Below are 18,401 nucleotides of genomic sequence, written 5' to 3' on the forward strand. Positions count from 1 at the left end.
TATCTAAAAAGACAAATCTGAAAATGAGTTACGTTCCAAAGTCAAGAATAAAACATCGAGAATTTGTTTTTAAATTCCAGACAAATCCGAGAGACAGTGTGGTGACATTTTAGTAAATTCCCTATAAATTAAAACTCATTGTCACTTTAATCATGAACTGGCTTTTTTTACTGTGTTGCTATAAATAAAAAAAGCACTTTAGACTGACAGCAGTCAAACCAATCGTAGTGATATAAAAAACAAAGTAAGTGCACGTCATCTCTCAGCAATCTGTGTGAAAGGACCAGAAGCTGCGTCAGGCTGGGACATCTGCTCCAGCCTAACGTAATGTTGCTTACTACTTCACAGTCAGAAAGATTGTGATTTCTGAAGAGCTGCCGTATGTTCACAGCGCCCTCAGTGTAGTGGCCTTGCATAAACACGACGCGTGTGATCGAAAGACCGACCTGTTCCTCCGGGTTAACGACTCACGGACGCAAACGGTGGTCTTTTAATCTGCCCTCTCTGACCTCCATATTGTACAGAGTCATCGGCCAAGTTAATTCGTCACCGCTGGCCGCCACTCGGCGCCACGTATGCCCCAGACTGCACTGATGCCCAGTAACTGCATCAGGACAGAGGCTGTCACCTTTTGAAGGTACAAACTAAACAAAGAAGCATTCAGCTGTCACAGAGAAAGGAGGGAATCAGGGGTTTGCCATGTTTCAGCACAGCTGTCAACGTGCAGCAAGTCTTCTCATCCGACTCGCTCCGTCTTTCTATGCAGGTGGGTAGATGACAGTTGACGGGTACCAATAAACCAGCCAGCCATATTTTGCTGTTTTTCTGCCCAATCAAGTGGAACATCAACAACATCCCGTTTTCTAATCCCATTAGGAATTGGCCAGTGAAGGTTTATGTTTTACATGTACATGAAAGATGGAACATCACATCATTAAGACCTCACATCTAAAAAACAAACAAACTGTGTCATCATACTGTATGTGTCAAGAGAAACTGTAATTATACTTTATTATAACTTTATTTTGTGGCGATATGTGGCGACACAGTCTCGCCAAAAATGAACCATTTTTAATTTCTCAAAAGTTGTATTTATTGCATCAGACTGTACAGGTGTTTGTGATATTGTTTTTGTCTTCACCCCCACTGCCGCTGTCCTCTGACACACACACACACACACACACACACACACACCGTTTTAGCTCATGCATAAGCACTTATATTTCAGACATTAGTCTCGTCTAAATATGCTTTTTCCAATAATATAGATCAGGGATTCCCAAAGTAGAGCTGCCTCTAGGGGGTGCGCGAGAGGAAAAATGTAATGGCGGTGCAGTCCTGTCTCCTAAAAATTACGTTCCCCCAAAACTAAAATGCATTCTCAATTACGTTTTACCACGAACGTATTTTCTCCCTGATTACGTTTGTGTTTGACGTACAAATACGCTTCTCATCAACATATCTTTGCCATACTCTAGTCTTTATTATTTTTCTGTGATCTGCCTCGCCTCTGCCCCGCCACCCACGAGTTGTTGACCCGCGGCCTGTTCCGAGGGCTGACAGACCTGACGATCGGGTGCCTCACGGCGGGGACGGCTGGAGACCTCGCGTCCCGGCGCCAACGAGTGAGCGCCGCCACTCGGAACCATAAAACCAAGTCCCGGATTTCACCCGGGGACATTCTGGAGGTATTGTGACCGGGTGATGTGCCTCGTTGCTGGGGAGGTATGAGCCGAGAGTGGCGGGGTGTTATGGAGGTATATATTACAACTCGGTGTTGTTCCCGTGCGTGGATGAGCGCATTTCTGCCGGAGACAGGCGGCGTGTTGTGGTAGTATTCTGACCGCGTAATAGGGAGGAGAGGCGGTGGTGGAGAGGGAAAAATGTTAAAGAGATGGTGGAATGTATGATTGGAGAGAGAGAAGCGAAAAAGTTGGACGTGATCCCGCGTCCAACAACACTGTCGCGCGCATCGATGCTTTGTCCGAAGACATCCTGGCTACATTGGTCGGTCGCGTGAAGAAGAGTGAGTTTCACTCTCTGCAAGTAGACGAGCCTACAGATGTGGCCAATCTGGCCAATCGTCCGTTACCTTCGTAACGTTACGTCCGTTACCTTTTCGAAGGCACGAAAACAAACGCCACGCGCGAGCAAACTGTTCTCTCATTCGTCCGATTTTTATGCGGCTCTGTTGCTTTTTCTTTTTTTTTAAGGTGTGTGTGTGTGGGGGGGGGGGGTTGGGGGTGCGTGAAGCCGGTCGGGATGTAGAAGGGGGTGCGTGGCCTAAAAAGTTTGGGAACCGCTGATATAGATGGATGAAGCGTGGAGGATCTTTGTACACATTGTGTTTACAGTATCGGAGCAAGATATCATTGTACAATATATTCTTTATTTGTGGGAATAAATTCAGTAATTCAAGGCCATAAATTCACATTTTGAGGGGAGGGTTTTTTTAATTTGAGAGTGAACACCTACTGCACATAGATCTGTTGAAGAACATGTCATACCTAAGACCTTGTTTTCTCAGGTGAGGGATAAACAATGCAGCCGCTCAATAATCAGCTTTTTTTGTGCCATTGACGTTTTACTCATTTTAATGTATTAACTTTTAAATAATCCGTTGCGTGTGCTCACTTTCCTCTCCCTTCTCCTTTTCTCAGCGACATCCTCATTTTCACCGGAGCCCTGTGGCTAACGATGCCTCTCGCTCTGCTCGTCACACCAATTAAGTCAACAGTGGAGGTTTCAGCAGAGTCAGTGTCAACAGGCCCGGTCACTGCAGTAACGAGGGTGGAGGGTGGCTGTACAGTTTAAGTAGATACTCACTTGATGAGGGCTTTGGTTGAATCATGTCCGGGCAGAATTAATGGTTGAAGGGAACCGCAAACATTAGGTCGAGACGCTGGACGTGTTACTGCTTCTCTGACTGTGTGCAGTTTACTCTTAACCATTTCGACTGTTCTCCGAACAGCACAACTGTTAACAGCACAACTCCGAACAGCACAACTCCTCACCAGTGACTCTTCGTGAGGACTGGGATGAGCAGCTTGTAATTTGCAGCTACAAAGCTGTCTTTATGACTTTTATTACGACTTTCCACCGTAACGTTCCAGTTTCTCTGTTTTAAGTGTAGCAAACTATATACCTCATGAAGATAAGTCGCTGTGCATACTTCATATTCTGCTTTTTACTACAATTAATGGATTAATCGATTAGCTGTTCCACAGCAAACTAATCTGCAACTATTTTAACAATTGTTTTTTCTGGCTAAAATGGATTTTGGAGCGTTCGTTGGGTCAGATTTGTCTTGGAATATATACAATTGGGAAAAAGATTAAACAAATATCCCACAATCAACTGGATGAAAAATATATAGAAGTAAGGCAAATCCACGTGATAAATCACACATATGAAGCAAAAAGAAAAAGCCACTAAAATACATGAAACACATGGAAACGCTCTGCAGCAGTGTTATTAATGAACAGGGCAAAAGACAGATGGTTGGAAAGAGGCTCTGCCAAAGAGAGTATAACAGCACTACACCCAATGTGAGGCTTCATCTCCCTGATCCCACGGACCAAATCTGTCACTAAAACAGAAGTAATACCACAAAAAAACAACAGGAAAAACAACAAGATTTATTGAAAAGAACTTGATCTGGTCAAACATCTAGGCCTATTGCGCTCATGTAATCTGGTTGTGAAAACCACATTGTTTCTCTATGGATGAGTCACCTTCATTCACTGGCTCCAGAATGATCCTTGACTGATAATACAGCACTATATACCACCTACGCCTCGCAGCGAGCTGAATGAGAAACAGGGAGAAGAGGGAGCACTTTTCACTCGAATGCTAATGCCAACATCTCTCTCTCTCTCATCTGCCAGTGGATCAAAGCATCGGCCAGACGGATGACGCCATTCACTCGCCGAGGCCGACACGAGGGTCGCTCACAGCCCACAGTGCAAAGGATGTGTATATCTGTCTGTGTGTGTGTGAGTAGGACAGCAAGTGTCCGAGCCCCAGGCCAGCTTCATGAGAGTCATGACACCACACTGATTCACACTGATTCAGAAGGAGGAGTGGATGGAGGAGTGTAGTTGGAGCTGATGGATGGATGAATAGGTGTTGGTGAGTCATGTCATTCTCTCTCTCTGAGGCCAAAACAGTGAAGACAATCAACAAGTTTCACTTCAAAGCAGAGAAACGTCTTCCTCGTTATCAGTTATTCTGTTGATCATCATCTCGATTCATTATTTAGTCTATAAAACATCAGAAAACTGTGGAAATGTCCATGACAATGTCCTGTCCGAATCAAAACAATGCATATGAATATAGAAAATCTATATAAGAAAGATCATTTCTCATTTCCTCACCGTTGAGATATCATAGTGACAACTGCCTACAATCACTCTGTAATGCTACACATGCTATATAGTTAGCATAGAGCACCAGTACGCACGATGCACACGATCCACAAATGATTTTGTTTGTTCTACAGTCTTTTAAAACTAAATATGCTGCATGGGAACTGTTTTATTCAAGAAAAAGCGGTCAACAACGACAAGATTAAAGAGAAATAAGTGCTTTGTTTGAGTATGAGCGAGTCCCGCACCGTATCATCATTTATAAATTCAAAGAGGTCCATCTCTAAAGAGCTCTCTGTTCGCTCTGCACCAAAGACAGTCGCTGGATAATGCCACGAAAACAGGCAGAGCAAAATTCACAATGGGCACTTCAATGCAGGTGTGTGTGTGTGTGTGTGTATGTGTGTGTGTGTGTGTGTGTGCGAGAGAGAGAGACAGAGAGAGAAGAGATAAATAGTTCGGCAGGAAGACAGACAGATAGAGCAGAGAAGATGCACGGTTGAATAACAAGAGAGACGGGAATAATGAGCCTTAAGGAAGCGGAGACGCTTTGATAGAAGTTGAAAGAATACAAAGCGTGAAAAAAAAAGAAGTGCACTCTTGATTGCCGTGGATGCAACGGCCTCAGTAAAAACGGCATTGACTTCTATTTTTCAAACACTTGGATGATTTCTGGTGTTACTTAATGAGGAGAGCCTGAGAATCCCAGCGAGGAGGTGCTGAACAAACCTTTGCAGTTAATTAGATGTCTCAGATATTGCTACACGGTTCCTGCTCGTGTAAACATGACAGGGTGGTGGTGTGGGTGTGCGTCTTAATTGGCAACAGGGACATTCATGAGCAGGTCTTCAGTCTGGTGAAGCTGAAGCTCCAGGAGCGTCTAATTGTTTTGTGTTTTCAGTTGTACAGTCGAGAGATGAAGAAAGTACAACTCGTCAGGACATGTGGTGGAAGGAGTAACCAAATGTTTTATTTAAGTCAAAGTGAAAATACTACAGAGTAAAAATAATCGTAGAAAGCATTGCATTCTAACTCTGACTCAAGTAAGTAAAAGTATTAGTACAGTATAACATAAAATGGGAATACTCAAGTGAAGTACCTCAGGTATAGTACTTGAGTGTACTTGGTTTCATTCCACCACTGATGGCGGCTCATCATGTGTGTGCACAAACCGTACGTGCGTATGGGTTTTTTGGCATGTCAGTACACAGACATCAGTGCATGCTGCTGCGGGGCTTGACCTCCGCTGTTATCTAAGCAAGGACACATCCCATTCCTGTCTGCAGGGGACAGCACACGGAGGCTCAGCAGCTGTACAGCGGGGCTGCACTCCCACTCGAACAGAGGGACCACAGAGGGCCGACTGCAACATATGAATAAGATAATAAGACACAACGCTGATAAAACACCAGCGCTCTGCCCCGACAGCATCAGATGAGCTTTGGGGGGGGGGGGGGGGAAGAGAGGAGGCTAATGAGGAACAACGTTATCACACCTGATGTGTGGAAGCACGGAGAAAAGGGCCCCGTGTGATATGTTCTGCAATGGAGGGTTGAATTATACAGGCTGATACCAAAAAATCAATTGGATGATATCTTGCAACGCTCGCTCTCACAATGTATTATTGATACGCTGGTCTTTCAAGTGTTTTTTTGTTTTTTTTAAATGGTCAGCCTGACTGGATTTTCTTTCATTGAGTCTGACGACATGGTGGGGCGAGTAAACCAAATGAGCTTTCAAGTTGAATGGCTTCAGATCTAAAAAGACTCACTACATTGTTATCTTTGTTAGGAAGAACCCCTTGAGATGTACCGTCTCGTTTTAAAGAGGGTCCTTGTAGGTGGGGTTGACAGAGATGGATGAAAAAGTAAAACGTTTCAGTGCTGTGAAGTCGGTGGTGTTTAAATGTCAACAGTATGCACTTGAAAGGGATTAAGTCACAACTAGGTATTCAGTTGCTTATTAGATTTAAATCTCTGGCCATTCTGCTTGTCATCGACTGGATCATTATACCACTTTAAGTCTAAGTCACGAACACATAGAACAAAATGTATTATCTTTCTCATTGTTGACTCATGAAATATTCAGTTGGAGTTTTAACTCGCGAGTCCTCACTCTGCAGTTGGTTTCCGTTGAACATTCTGTTGCTATAGTAGCAACCGCCACTGGCACAGTTCCACGGCAGTTCCAGTCCAAACGGCGAGTTTACGCTTCAGCCAAAAGACTGACAAGCCGCCATTGTTTCATCAGCCAGTTCGACGGCTCTGTGACAAAGTAATTCATCTCTTCTCTGCTCCACAAACGCCTCTTTGGAGCGTTTACCAGCAGAGATATCACAGCTGGGTTGTGACGAGTGATTGGTTCATTTGAGTGTTTCTGCCATCGGTTTAGCGCTAACCAGGCTAACATCACGCTAGCTCTGTTGTGTGCCTGTTTTCAAGAGTAGTCAGTTGAGTTTAGCTTCATGCTGATCTTTCATTGGTGACGTCCTGTCATGAGGGACGATGATACCTTTGTAAATCCAGTTTCCTTCATACCAAACCTTAAACCTTCATTGGAAGCGTGTTTAGCTCGCCGCATAGCTGTGCACCTCCACATATAGTGACGGGAGAAGAGTTTTAGTTTGCTGGTGAACTTAATTCACACCTCTGAAGCTCCTATGCCATATCAGAGGTGTGTCCACGTTTCACTAGGCATCTTAACTTCTTTTACTTTGTTGCTTTACAGTCAAGAAATATTACATTTGATAAAAGCTGGAGAATAATATTGATCCCTGCTTTTTGGAAACATATTCTGCCCTTTTAAGAGTTTTTCTTTCCACAAGAGTATGCATGTCGACCTGTCTTGTACATCAAAGACACCCCCAAACATTGTTGTTAGTTGTCTTCAGTGTATTGAAAGAGAAAGCTGAACTTACGTCCGTGTCAGGACCCTTGTCGGCTCCAGGACAGGAGAAGGTGACGAACTCATGGCACCGTTTGTGGACCACAAAACAGCACACTGGGAGGAAGAAAGAGAGTCTTACAGTAAAAATGTATGTCACATTTATGACACATGAAGTGCATTGAACCATCAAATTAGTCTCTTAAGGGAACAACATGTCAACACACAAGACACAAAGTACGACAACCTTATTTTATCTGGTGTTTTGTGCAACTTTTTCTGACAAATACTTGAGCGACAGAGGGAGAACCAGAAAGCGAAAGGCAGTAAGCGAGAGGCCACGCATGTAAATCAACGGCAATGGACCTCAAAGTGAGTTTGACAAAGCCTCTCTAGTACGGACTGCAATGTGAGACAAGTCTCACATTGCATGCGTGCCCCCCCCCCCCCCCCCCACCACACAGTCTTTGCAGCCATGTTCGGTTGATGCCGGTTGCATCATCGTCTCCGTCTCTACCAAAAGCAGATCTGGAGGGAGAAGCCTGGACATCAGTGACAAGCTGACTCCCTCTCCCGACTCTCACTCTGTGTACCCAACTGTATTTCTTTTTTTTACCCTCTGCCATTGTGTCGAAATACCTCAATCCTCTCTTTCTTTTTTCGTTCTCACACAATCTGTCAGCTTCGCTCATTGTCAAGCTGCCCGCTTGTTCATGTGCACTCGTGTGCTCTCCCACCGTTGTATCCGTGTGTTGGTTTTGTCTCTAACTCTGCCAGCTACGTCCCAGTTGCCAGACAATCCGACGGCCATCGGCCAAACAAGGGGAATTAGTTTCCTCAGAAGTTCAAGAAGCAGCGGGGGTTTCGACTGTCCATGCAAATATGGCTGTACTGTATCTGGATAATTAGATACACTTTAGATGGATAGATAAATCATCATCACTATCTTCAGCATGATGATTGTTTCCATCATCATAATCCTAATCCAATATATATATATATGCGTGTGTGAGAGGTGGATATTCCCTTTCCATTGGTGTAGTGCTGAGCCAGTGGCAGCGTACAGTAAGAATTCATCTCTCGCAGTAATAAAGAGGAAACCAAGCAGAGAGGGGGGATGAAAAGCTCAGCGAAAATAGTAGCCCGGAGTGATTTATCCCTCCTCTGAAGTGGTCATCTGTTCAAAGATGTTCATCGTACCCTGAAGATGTCACAGATTCTACCGACTTTGGGGACTCCCTGAGTTTTCCTCTCGTGCCATCAGCAGGTGACATTTTTGGCTTTTGGTGGAATATCTCTATTAAGTTTGGTAGACATTCATATCCCCTCAGGATGAGTTCTCATCATTTTGGCCAAAACTTCAATATGTCCGACGCTGTGATTGACCAAATATCTGCAAAGCCAATGACATTCCCGCCAGCCTCAGCTGTACTGTTTGTTTAGTGATAAGAGACAATGTTAGCATTATTATGTCAATATTTGAAGCTCCACAACTTAGTTCTAAACTACGACTTCCACTTTTTGGATCAAGCCGTTCATAAAAACTAAGGTATAAAAAAATCAATTAGCTTCAGCTGTATTCCAACGTGTCAGATACATATCTAAACTAGGGTAGTGTGATACTTCAGTATGATAATACATTGTCTTTAATGGAGTCATAACGTGATGAAATCATATATCCAACAGGATACACAACGACGTCCTCTTGATGATAACAATCGGATGCGCACTCAAATTTCTCTTCGGACTCCGAAAAGATGCAAAAACAGACAAAGGGAATAAAACCAGTGTTGAAATCACTCTTTATTTCCTTTAAAAATCACTGGTAAAGAGATGAACAATTGTTTTGGTGTATTGACCTCAGAGCATTCATTCCCACTTCACATCCACCGCCGACTCGCCCCACAGTCAAACTTTCAATCCTCCCAGCCCACATCCTGCCCACTCTGCTGTCAAACTGAATGTCAAAAAACAACAAAACGATGAAATCTGCTGTGTGTGTATTTCTCATCTTCTGTGCTTCAGATTTACTCAGCAGGATTAGCTCTGAGTGCAGCCATTGGGTTTCTCTTTTCCTCCCCGGCCGACTTACAATACGCGAATCACGGGTGTAATGACGTCCGTATAGTTCCTCTCCCTCCATCCATCAGCACCCTCAGCAGCCACACACCCACTCGTCCACCGCCGCCTCACTTTAGTGCTGACCTCAGGCCAGCTTGAGTGTGCTGGTGGTGCTGCGGTGTTGAGCTGAGCAGACGGACTTGTCACTGATCTCAGTCCAGAGGTGAAGAAGGGCCATCAAGCTGTGTATAGTGGAGGAGATGAATCTGTGTGTGTGTGTGTGTGCAAGTTCGGTGTGTGTGTGACAGGCAGGCTTACCCAGTTTATCACAAGACAGAGACCGTGTTTCTCATGGGACTATAATCCCTGGCGTCAATGTTCATGCACGCACACACACACACACACACACACACACACACACACGCACACACAGTGATACAAACATTAATCTAAAAGCTGTTTTAGGAAAGCAGCAGCCAATATGCTGTGGTGGTTGAGACAAAGAGGCTCTCACAGGATGGTATAACTATCCAATCAGGAGTCAAGCTGTGAAGACACTTGACATCTACGCCTGTCAGACATGTGTTGAATCAACAAAAAAATACATGTTTCTTCACCGTCTCTTATGATGAGAGACAAAAAGAGGAAGAAACACATACAAAGAGACCTGGAGGTGGAGGAGTACCTAATTGTGTTTGGAGTGGGGTTTTTTTTTTGTGTGTGATTTGAATGCCACTATAATAAATCTTTGGTATGACTCAGGCACAAGGATCTGACAAAGGAACCTCAGTAGTAAGAAGTGTTTCTCAGAGACAGCTGTGTGAAGCAGCAGGAGCAGAGGTGACACAGAGACATACTGTATCGTCAGGGATATTATGATTAATTACTATGGGCTCTGTTTCACCGGCCTGATTGCATAAAGCGCAGAGATAATGGGCTTTGACATTACAAAGCATCTTACACAACACAAACGCTTTCTTGTGAGGGTGTGCGCGTGCACGGCAACAAATGCATTATACTCTACGTCTGTCTCCATCTGTGGGCATTTTGCGGCATGTTCTCCCACTGCTACGCACACTATGGTGGCAATCCTCCACCTCACATCCCTATCTCTCCAAACACTAATCCTTGTTAAAGTGAGGATTTAGCCCCGGCTGATCTGGTGAAATTGGTAATCTACCGAGCTGTGACGCTGTGCTGTTTGCCAAGAGCTTGCGGTGGCGATAAGGCAGAGGGCAGGACACCTGCAGCACCGGACAAACTCAATACCTTCCAGGCGCGCTGAATTGATCCGGGCCCTCAGAGGGGGGGGGGGGGGGGGGGGGGGGGCACATCACAAAGAGGGCCGAGGCTTTGATCCGAGATCCACGGGAGCAAGTGTGCGACGGGTGACTGAGCGGAGAGGGAGACGACTAATCCACAGGGGTTCATGGTTCCTATGTGGACATTGGTGTTGCGCGGTATACCGATGGGGGGATATTAAAATGTATGAACATTATGGTTCACTAATTATTGTTTTATGGCTTCTTTTCACATCCTCCACTTCCTTGCATTGACTTTCAATTATTCCAGGAAGTTTTAGGTTTTTTCCGTCTTATCGTTTCAGTATCGGTATCAAGAAACTTCAGGTGTCGTATCAAAGTCATAGTTTTGGCATCGTGTCAACGCTAGAAGACGTGGATGTATTTTTGTGGTGAAGTTATATAAAATGACAACTTCTTCACCATCTGGAAATCATGCACAGATCATTCATTGCGCCCCCATTCTCGCCGTACACTTTAAATAAACACAGACAGACATCCGGGCTGCACATTGTGTTAAATGCTCTGTTTCCCCACTTGTTATGGCCCTGTGGTCTTTCCGTAAACTGTTTGTCATTTCAGGCAAGAGGAATGGCAGAGAATGAAGAGGAGAGGGGAGGCATGGAGAGTATTTTCCTCTCGTGGTTATTTTTAGGCTCGATTCTGGCCAGGGCTGGAACAGCGTGTGCTGGTGACGTGAGGGAGGACATTTCCACTACACCTGGCCAATGGACACTATAAATACACTGATAAAACACAAAGACACATCTCAGGGAGACGTGAATGTGAGCATGGATGATGAGGGAAAAGGTCCTCCTGCGTAAGTGCTGAATGAGAGAGAACCACACAATGGGCCAATGGAAGTACTGCATGCATACATCAGAGAGCAGTACACCGGCCTGGGTCAAGGTCTCATCAAATTTTGATCGACTCCAGAGAGGAACTGTATAGTATGTTGTTTACCAGTCTGGTCACATAGTTGATTGATTCTGGGCTTAAAGCAAGAAAGCAAATAGAAAGAGCAAATTTCATCTCTGTGCATGTTTGTTTTATATCTTTTCCAGAGGGCTCTGACTTCAACAGTGCGACCTCTGAACTGCTGCCTTTGCAGGGAGTGGCAGATCTGAGATTCCCAGAGTCCCGGGGTCACATGACCCATAACCACCAGCTCTCTCTCCTGAGATATATATATATATATATATATATATATATATATATATATATATATATATATATATATATAGACACAGTTAATCCTGTTTTAATCCAAAATCTAAATTTCCCTTTACAGTATAGGGCAGGCCCTTTTATATCTTGACAACTATATATATAACAAAATAGCATTTCTTTCTGGTAATTCAAGAAATAATTAGTCTATATGAAATAACACATGGTAAAGCCTATTTTCTATATACTCCTGTGTGATTATGTTCTCATTTTATTTCAAACTTTAGTGTAAAATGAACAAAACAATTCAGTTGAAGTGAAATTTTTAGGAAAAAATTAATGAATTTAGGACTCACCTATATCTTATCTAAACATTGTGTGAACGCATTTCTGTGTAGTGTCGTCTGCAGACCGTTTTAATTCATGTCGTGTCGTTAATGACCACTGATAGCTTGCATACCAAATATTCCTTTAGTGGTGAGTCCTGGAAAACTTTGGTTTTCTAGTCCGTGTCTGACTTTCTTACAAACTCTTCCTGTGTTGGTTGTTTTGATCTGACAAAGCAGCACCTGTCCTGTATTCTGTAATCCTGTCATACCGCATCTTCTGAGGACGAGGTATGCTTTTAATTGGCCAGCGCATATCATCCATCATTTTCACTTGGCACCACACTGCGCTTGAAATGATTCTCTCATTTTTTTGGAAAACACGTCACAGAATTTGAAGCAAGGCCTTCAAACACCCCATGCGGGGAAAAAGCCGGTCCAAGTAACAGCAGATTGGTTCACAGTTAAAACACTAGAGCCGACTAAATTGCCTCAGTATATCACAATATAAGTCTCTGTCCCTTTCCCACCACCCCTGGGAGATGAAGTATGTGTGATATACACAAGCAAGCAGTGTTTGCCTGGAGAGGGAGGAAATGAACAGAGCTGCAGCTACAACAAAGGCCTGGAAACTCAATTTCAGCACATACATTCAATTCTGCATGCTAACCTTGAATGTAACAACAAAAGCTGTACACAAAGAGCGCTGATGGACTACATTGCAAGAGAAGATAAGTAGAGAGGGCAATGTGGGAATGAATAGAGCGGACATGAACAGATAGAAAGAGATAGATAAGAGCAGAACATAATCTTTCTCCTCATGTCTCCTTAAGGACACACAAAATTTGCAAAAACTTCTCTCGAACTCTGTTTGTATCAAGCAATTATCTCCATCACCACAATACCCTGATGTACGCATGAATATGCATGTGTTTGATTGTTTAAATATGTGCATATATAAAGGTTTTATGCAATTTCTGCAAGGGAGCCGGGAGTTGCAGAGTAGAAAACAACTCAGGGGAGATTCAGCACAGTGGAGATGCCGGCCAGGTTTGAACTAAACATCAGAAATCGTCACAAACTCACTGAATCTGATGTGTGTTCACGTGCAGTTGCATCTGATCGGTTTAGAGAGGGTGGGAGGATTTAAGGTGTGGTTCAAGGGGAATTTGGCCTTGGTCAGATTGCATCACAGAGCTCATGTTGTCCTCAGTCTCCTGGCTGTTATCACCTGAGATCTGCGTTTGATTGTGCATGTCTAGACCGCAGACACAGACAGTTGAGATGAGGTCCCCAGGGTGCATGCTTGCTTTTTGTTGTTCTTTTTCAGCATGTTGTGATTTATTTTTCTCACTTTCTTGTCATACAGTAAAAACATTAACCAGCCTCACAAAATGCCTTAAGAACTGGAATACACATACAAATTGTGCATACCTGGCAGTGGAATTGACCTTTCCCTAAGTCCCGCCCCCCCACAATGCTACTTTGCTGATGCTTAAAACGTGCTAACGTTCTCTGCTAATGTTAGCTCCACTGGTTTTCACATAGAAGCGTAAAGTTTTAGAAACGTGTCTCCTTCCAACCTCTCTGGGTATCACTATTACACATTTAACCATGACTAGCTAATGCCATTCCAATCATCCTCTGCACACTTTGTGTTTGGTGCTAATAATCAAATGTTAGCATGTTAACAAGCTAAATTGAGATGGTGAACATCGTAAACATCTGCCCATTGTGAGCATGTTAGCATGATGACGTTAGCATGATGACGTTAGCATTTAGGTCAAAGCACCGCTGTGTCTACAGACTTGCAGAGTCGCTAGCCTGGCTGCGGACTAATGAGTCCTTATTTTCCACGTCATTAGCTGCCTAACAACCCTGGAATGCATTATGCTGAAAAATGGGCTCGCCAGTTAGACATACAAATGAATACATGCATCAGGTATGAACACACACACACACACACACACAAATGCTCAGCGTCTTTGCAGCACTAGTATCGTGTTTGTATTAAGAAATGTCCACAGGGGGACTGGATCAATTATTCCGAGCTACAGGTGGGAGTGTTTGGCTGCCAAACATCTCTGAGTCACACAGGGGAAATAGTGATACAGCCTCATGAATTAAATATGACTCTGAACACATGACATCGACACACACACACATAAATACACAGGTTTAAGCATACACATTTAAGCACAGACATTTTTTAATTAGACTGTACAATAGACTGGCTAACAGCAGGATGTAATAGCAAGCGCCGGTGATTATATATGCATATATATATATAATATATATGCATATATATGTGCAAACACTGTCAGTCGCCTAAGGTAACGGCTTTCCATACAACAACTGTGGCACACACAGAGAGCAGGCGGTCGGGCAAAAGGCAAAGGTCCCTGCCAAGTCCCAGTCTGGTGCCTGGGGACAAGCTGATACCACTCATCAACATCAGAGCATCTTCCACTCCTGCGGCACAGCATGTCCTAAATTTGTCTCGGGACATTTTGAAACATAAATAACACACTCTTTGTTTTTCCTCATTTTAGTAATTTCTTTCGGTCTTGTTTTGTCATCTTTTCTGTGTTTCTCGTCTTTTTCCTTCTTGTTCAAATACAGAGATCAAAGAGAAAACGGTGACCTTGATCAAAACTCACTTCTGTATTCGGGAAAAAAAAATGGAATATGAAAATGTGCATCTAATAAAAACACAATTGCTCTTCAGTGAGTAAACACATTCATAAATGCTATACAAACCTATGGGTTGTATAAGATATTAACAACATGGTCCTCTTCTCCACTACAGGCAGGCCTACTGCTGCAGCTGCTCATAACTGATTCATGTGGTAGCTACAGTTTGGTACACTTGCTACTCAAATATTCCAGCTTTGATGTTTGCTCTGGCCCTTTTTCTGGCCTTGTACTGTTTTTCCGCACCTTCTTCACACCAAAGCAACAAGACCTCTTCTACAATCCTGCATCACTTTCTTGCGTTTATTCCCAGAAAAGAAGAATACAGATGAGCTTCAGAAACCTGAGCTCTGATGCACATAATTCACACCACTGCAAGTAGAGCTGGGTCGATATCATGATGTGTTACTAGATAACGTCTTCGATTTTGGGCATTATAATGTGGCATAAGTGTTGTCTCTTCCTGGTTTTAAAGGATGCATTACAACAAAGGGATGTAACTCTCCGAACTTACCAGACTGCTCTATTATTTGCCTTTACCCACTTTGTCATTGTATCCACATTGTGTAAATACTTTGTAAAAGCACCAGTGATCAATCCTACAATATTGTCGCAATATTGATATGGCGATATTGGGTCACAAATGCTGTCATATTTGATTTTCTCCACATCACCCAGTTAGCTGCAAGTCTTAAATGTTGTTTTAGTCATCAACTGATCTCACAATAAGCTCCTAAAGAAGTGTTTCTCTGCAACATTAAAGCAACATTATGTAACTTGTACACATGTTGTCGTATGTATGAAAAGTTGAATTAATAAGCAATAAAACAAAAACCTTTTTTAATCCAGTACACTCAGAGGTTGTGCTGCTTCAGCCGTGCTTGGTCTGGACTGATTAGTTGCTTGTGACGGCTAACGGTAGCTAACTTTAGATGGATACCGCTGTGTAACCGACAATACTGTGTCGACTTTTCGGATCTCTACTTGTGTTGCTGTCACTTTGTTGACGAGGATCTCAGAAACATTTCAATGGTTTTATCACAAAGTAAGAGGCGTACCACACCCGGAGACGAACCACAAGACCGTGAGACAAAACGGCACAGACAGAAATCTCTTATTTAAAAATGTCTCAAACTCTGACTGACTGAGCAAATGTTATTTAAGGGCCTTCAAAGTGTCTGTCGACATAGCTAACCCGACCCAAGAACCTAACAAACAAGCACCAGCAACATTTCAGAAGGTTTTTTTCATAGTTGGTGTGTATGTGCATAGAAACCTACTCATACAAGAGCTCCTTTTAGCTGGAATTAAAAAAAAAGATTTCATTCTCAACCTCAACATGAATACTATGGTAGTTCGTGGTGTTTTCACTAAATCTATCAAAGCTCCTCTGCTGACCAGAGACGACCGCATCAGATGCGTCGGGTGTACAAACAGGAAGCCTGGATCAAATACATATTGCACGCAGCTAAAAAGGCCCAAAGACCTCCGCTTCAATAACTACACCTGACATTGTTCTTCCAGCAGTTTAGTGGAGCTGCATGAATCGCAGTGAATTCATGTTATAGTAGTGAATCATATTGCTACCCCAGTGTGGGGAGACTTACACATCCACCTGGAGCCAGATGAGTGAACACAATACCGAAATTAAGATGAATCGTTGTAGGCTTTTGGAAGCATAGCTTAGTAAATTGTGAATAACAGTAAATTAGTTGATAAACAGAGGTAGCTCTGAGTCAGAGATAGAAGACGCCGCACATTTTTATTTATTTATTAGGTGTTAATAGGCATAGCAAAATACAAATGGAGGAAAGGGATGACACAAAACGAAGGAAAAGACAAATATGCAACGGAGAAAAAAAGGAAACTATAAAAGGTGGCAAGGAGAGATGAAGTAGATTTTGATTAACTGAATTGTGACTCAGGGGCCAAGTTTACTGCACAGTAGACAAGAGCAGACTGGACAACTCTCACCACGAGGCCTGCTCTCTGCCACGAGCACATGCATTTACAGTGTACATGCACACACACACACACGTCCACACACCCTCATCCAGATGCACAGATGTAAATGCGCAGATGCTCGGAGAGAACTCACACATGGACACTCACACATGCGGACACAGCCTCCTTAAGAATGGAGACTTGGAAAACAGACACTCACACACTGGCACGACCTCTCGTTCTCTGCCCCATTCTTAAGCTGTCCAGAAATGTATTTTCGTAGCATGCAAACTGCAGAGCCCCAGAGAAACACCGTCATGCTGTATTGAGGTCAAGAGGATTGAGCCGCAAAAACCTAGCCGTTGTGAGTGGTAAAGCAGTGGGTAAACTGTAGTGTTGCTTCAGCCCCTTTATTGCTGATTAATGGCACTCGGGCTGAAAGGGAGCATAACTCCTCTCATCACTAGGCGTCTCTGTGCCTTGGCTAATTGGCCTAGTTGATCCACACGCCTGCATCCAAGTCTGTGTGGAGCGATTAGTTAGCCGAGTGCATTGCTCGTACCATTTGGAGCCGAATAAGGCAGGGAAAGAAAAAAAACAAAAGGCAGCAGCTGTGGCGAAATGGCATTCTGTGCTTTCTGCAAGACGGTTTCAATTAGCGCCCGCTATCTCCCTCGCCACCCAATGCTTTCTTATTCTTATTTTTTCAACCACAGTGATCTGAGCCCTGCGAGTGAAAGGGCTTTAAGGATAGCAGAGTCAGCTAGCTGGTCAGACTGTTCAAACCACATAAGTCTTCCTGGGAGAGTTTTTTAAAACGAACACATAACATGCACAACCAACTGAATACCCGTCCGCTTACTCCTCCCTTGCATGGACGGGTAACATGACCCGACGAGTGGAAAACTGTTGCAACGCTGTTGGCCTCCTCACCACAAGAACTAAACTTTAGGAGCAACTGAAGTCAGTCGGCAGCTGACGGTACCTGCACTCTGCAGCTCATCTTACCGCAGTTTCACAAAGTGTGTTGGAGAACTATGGTGGCCTACAGGTAACTTAAAAAGGGGAAAGGCCCAAAGTGTTTGGTTTGTCCATTCTGGGCTACTGTAGAAACATGGCGGTTCAAGAGTGCGGACTCCGTGAAGAGGACCCGCTCTGTATGGCGATGTAAAGGGCTTATTCTTAATGAAAACACAATGATTATAGTTGTCGATGATTAATCACTCATATGATGTTCCTTAGGTCCACTGAAATGCTACACACTGGCTCTTTAGAGCTGCAATAATCTGTATCATACCAATGTATCAAATGACAACGCGAAAGGGGTCGCTCGTCGAGACGAACCAGCAGAGCATCATCTGAATCTGCGGCTCCACTCGTCTCTAGGGAGCTTTATGGAGATCCGTGTGTTCACAACTTGTTTCAGCTGCCCGCAAGTGGCCGTACAAATCAGTTATTGCAAGTTTAAGCTTTTACTGACGAGTAGAAAAGAAGAAATACTGACGAGTCAGAAGGATAAAGTAATCTGTACCTGCTACTCTAACAACACTCTCTTTGGTCTTTGGTGCACTAAATAACTGATGATCATTTTACTGTGCTGACAGGACGATATGTCAGTGGAACTGGAAATGCATGAGGTTGCCTTTTAAACCTACAGC

General features: G+C 43.6%; 1 protein-coding gene across 1 annotated transcript in view; it reads right to left on the reverse strand.

Annotated features, from left to right (window-relative positions):
* The window catches only part of prkcab (protein kinase C, alpha, b), a gene marked incomplete at both ends in the record, with an annotated part of 82,196 nt that overhangs the window by 45,951 nt on the left and 17,844 nt on the right, over window positions 1-18,401 (reverse strand). The window contains 1 exon segment of the mRNA XM_079281918.1: window positions 7,285-7,367. Within this exon segment, the coding sequence (XP_079138044.1) occupies window positions 7,285-7,367 (83 nt within the window).

The sequence above is a fragment of the Melanostigma gelatinosum genome (genome assembly GCF_949748355.1).
Source record: "Melanostigma gelatinosum genome assembly, chromosome: 13".
In the NCBI taxonomy this organism is placed as follows: domain Eukaryota; kingdom Metazoa; phylum Chordata; class Actinopteri; order Perciformes; family Zoarcidae; genus Melanostigma; species Melanostigma gelatinosum.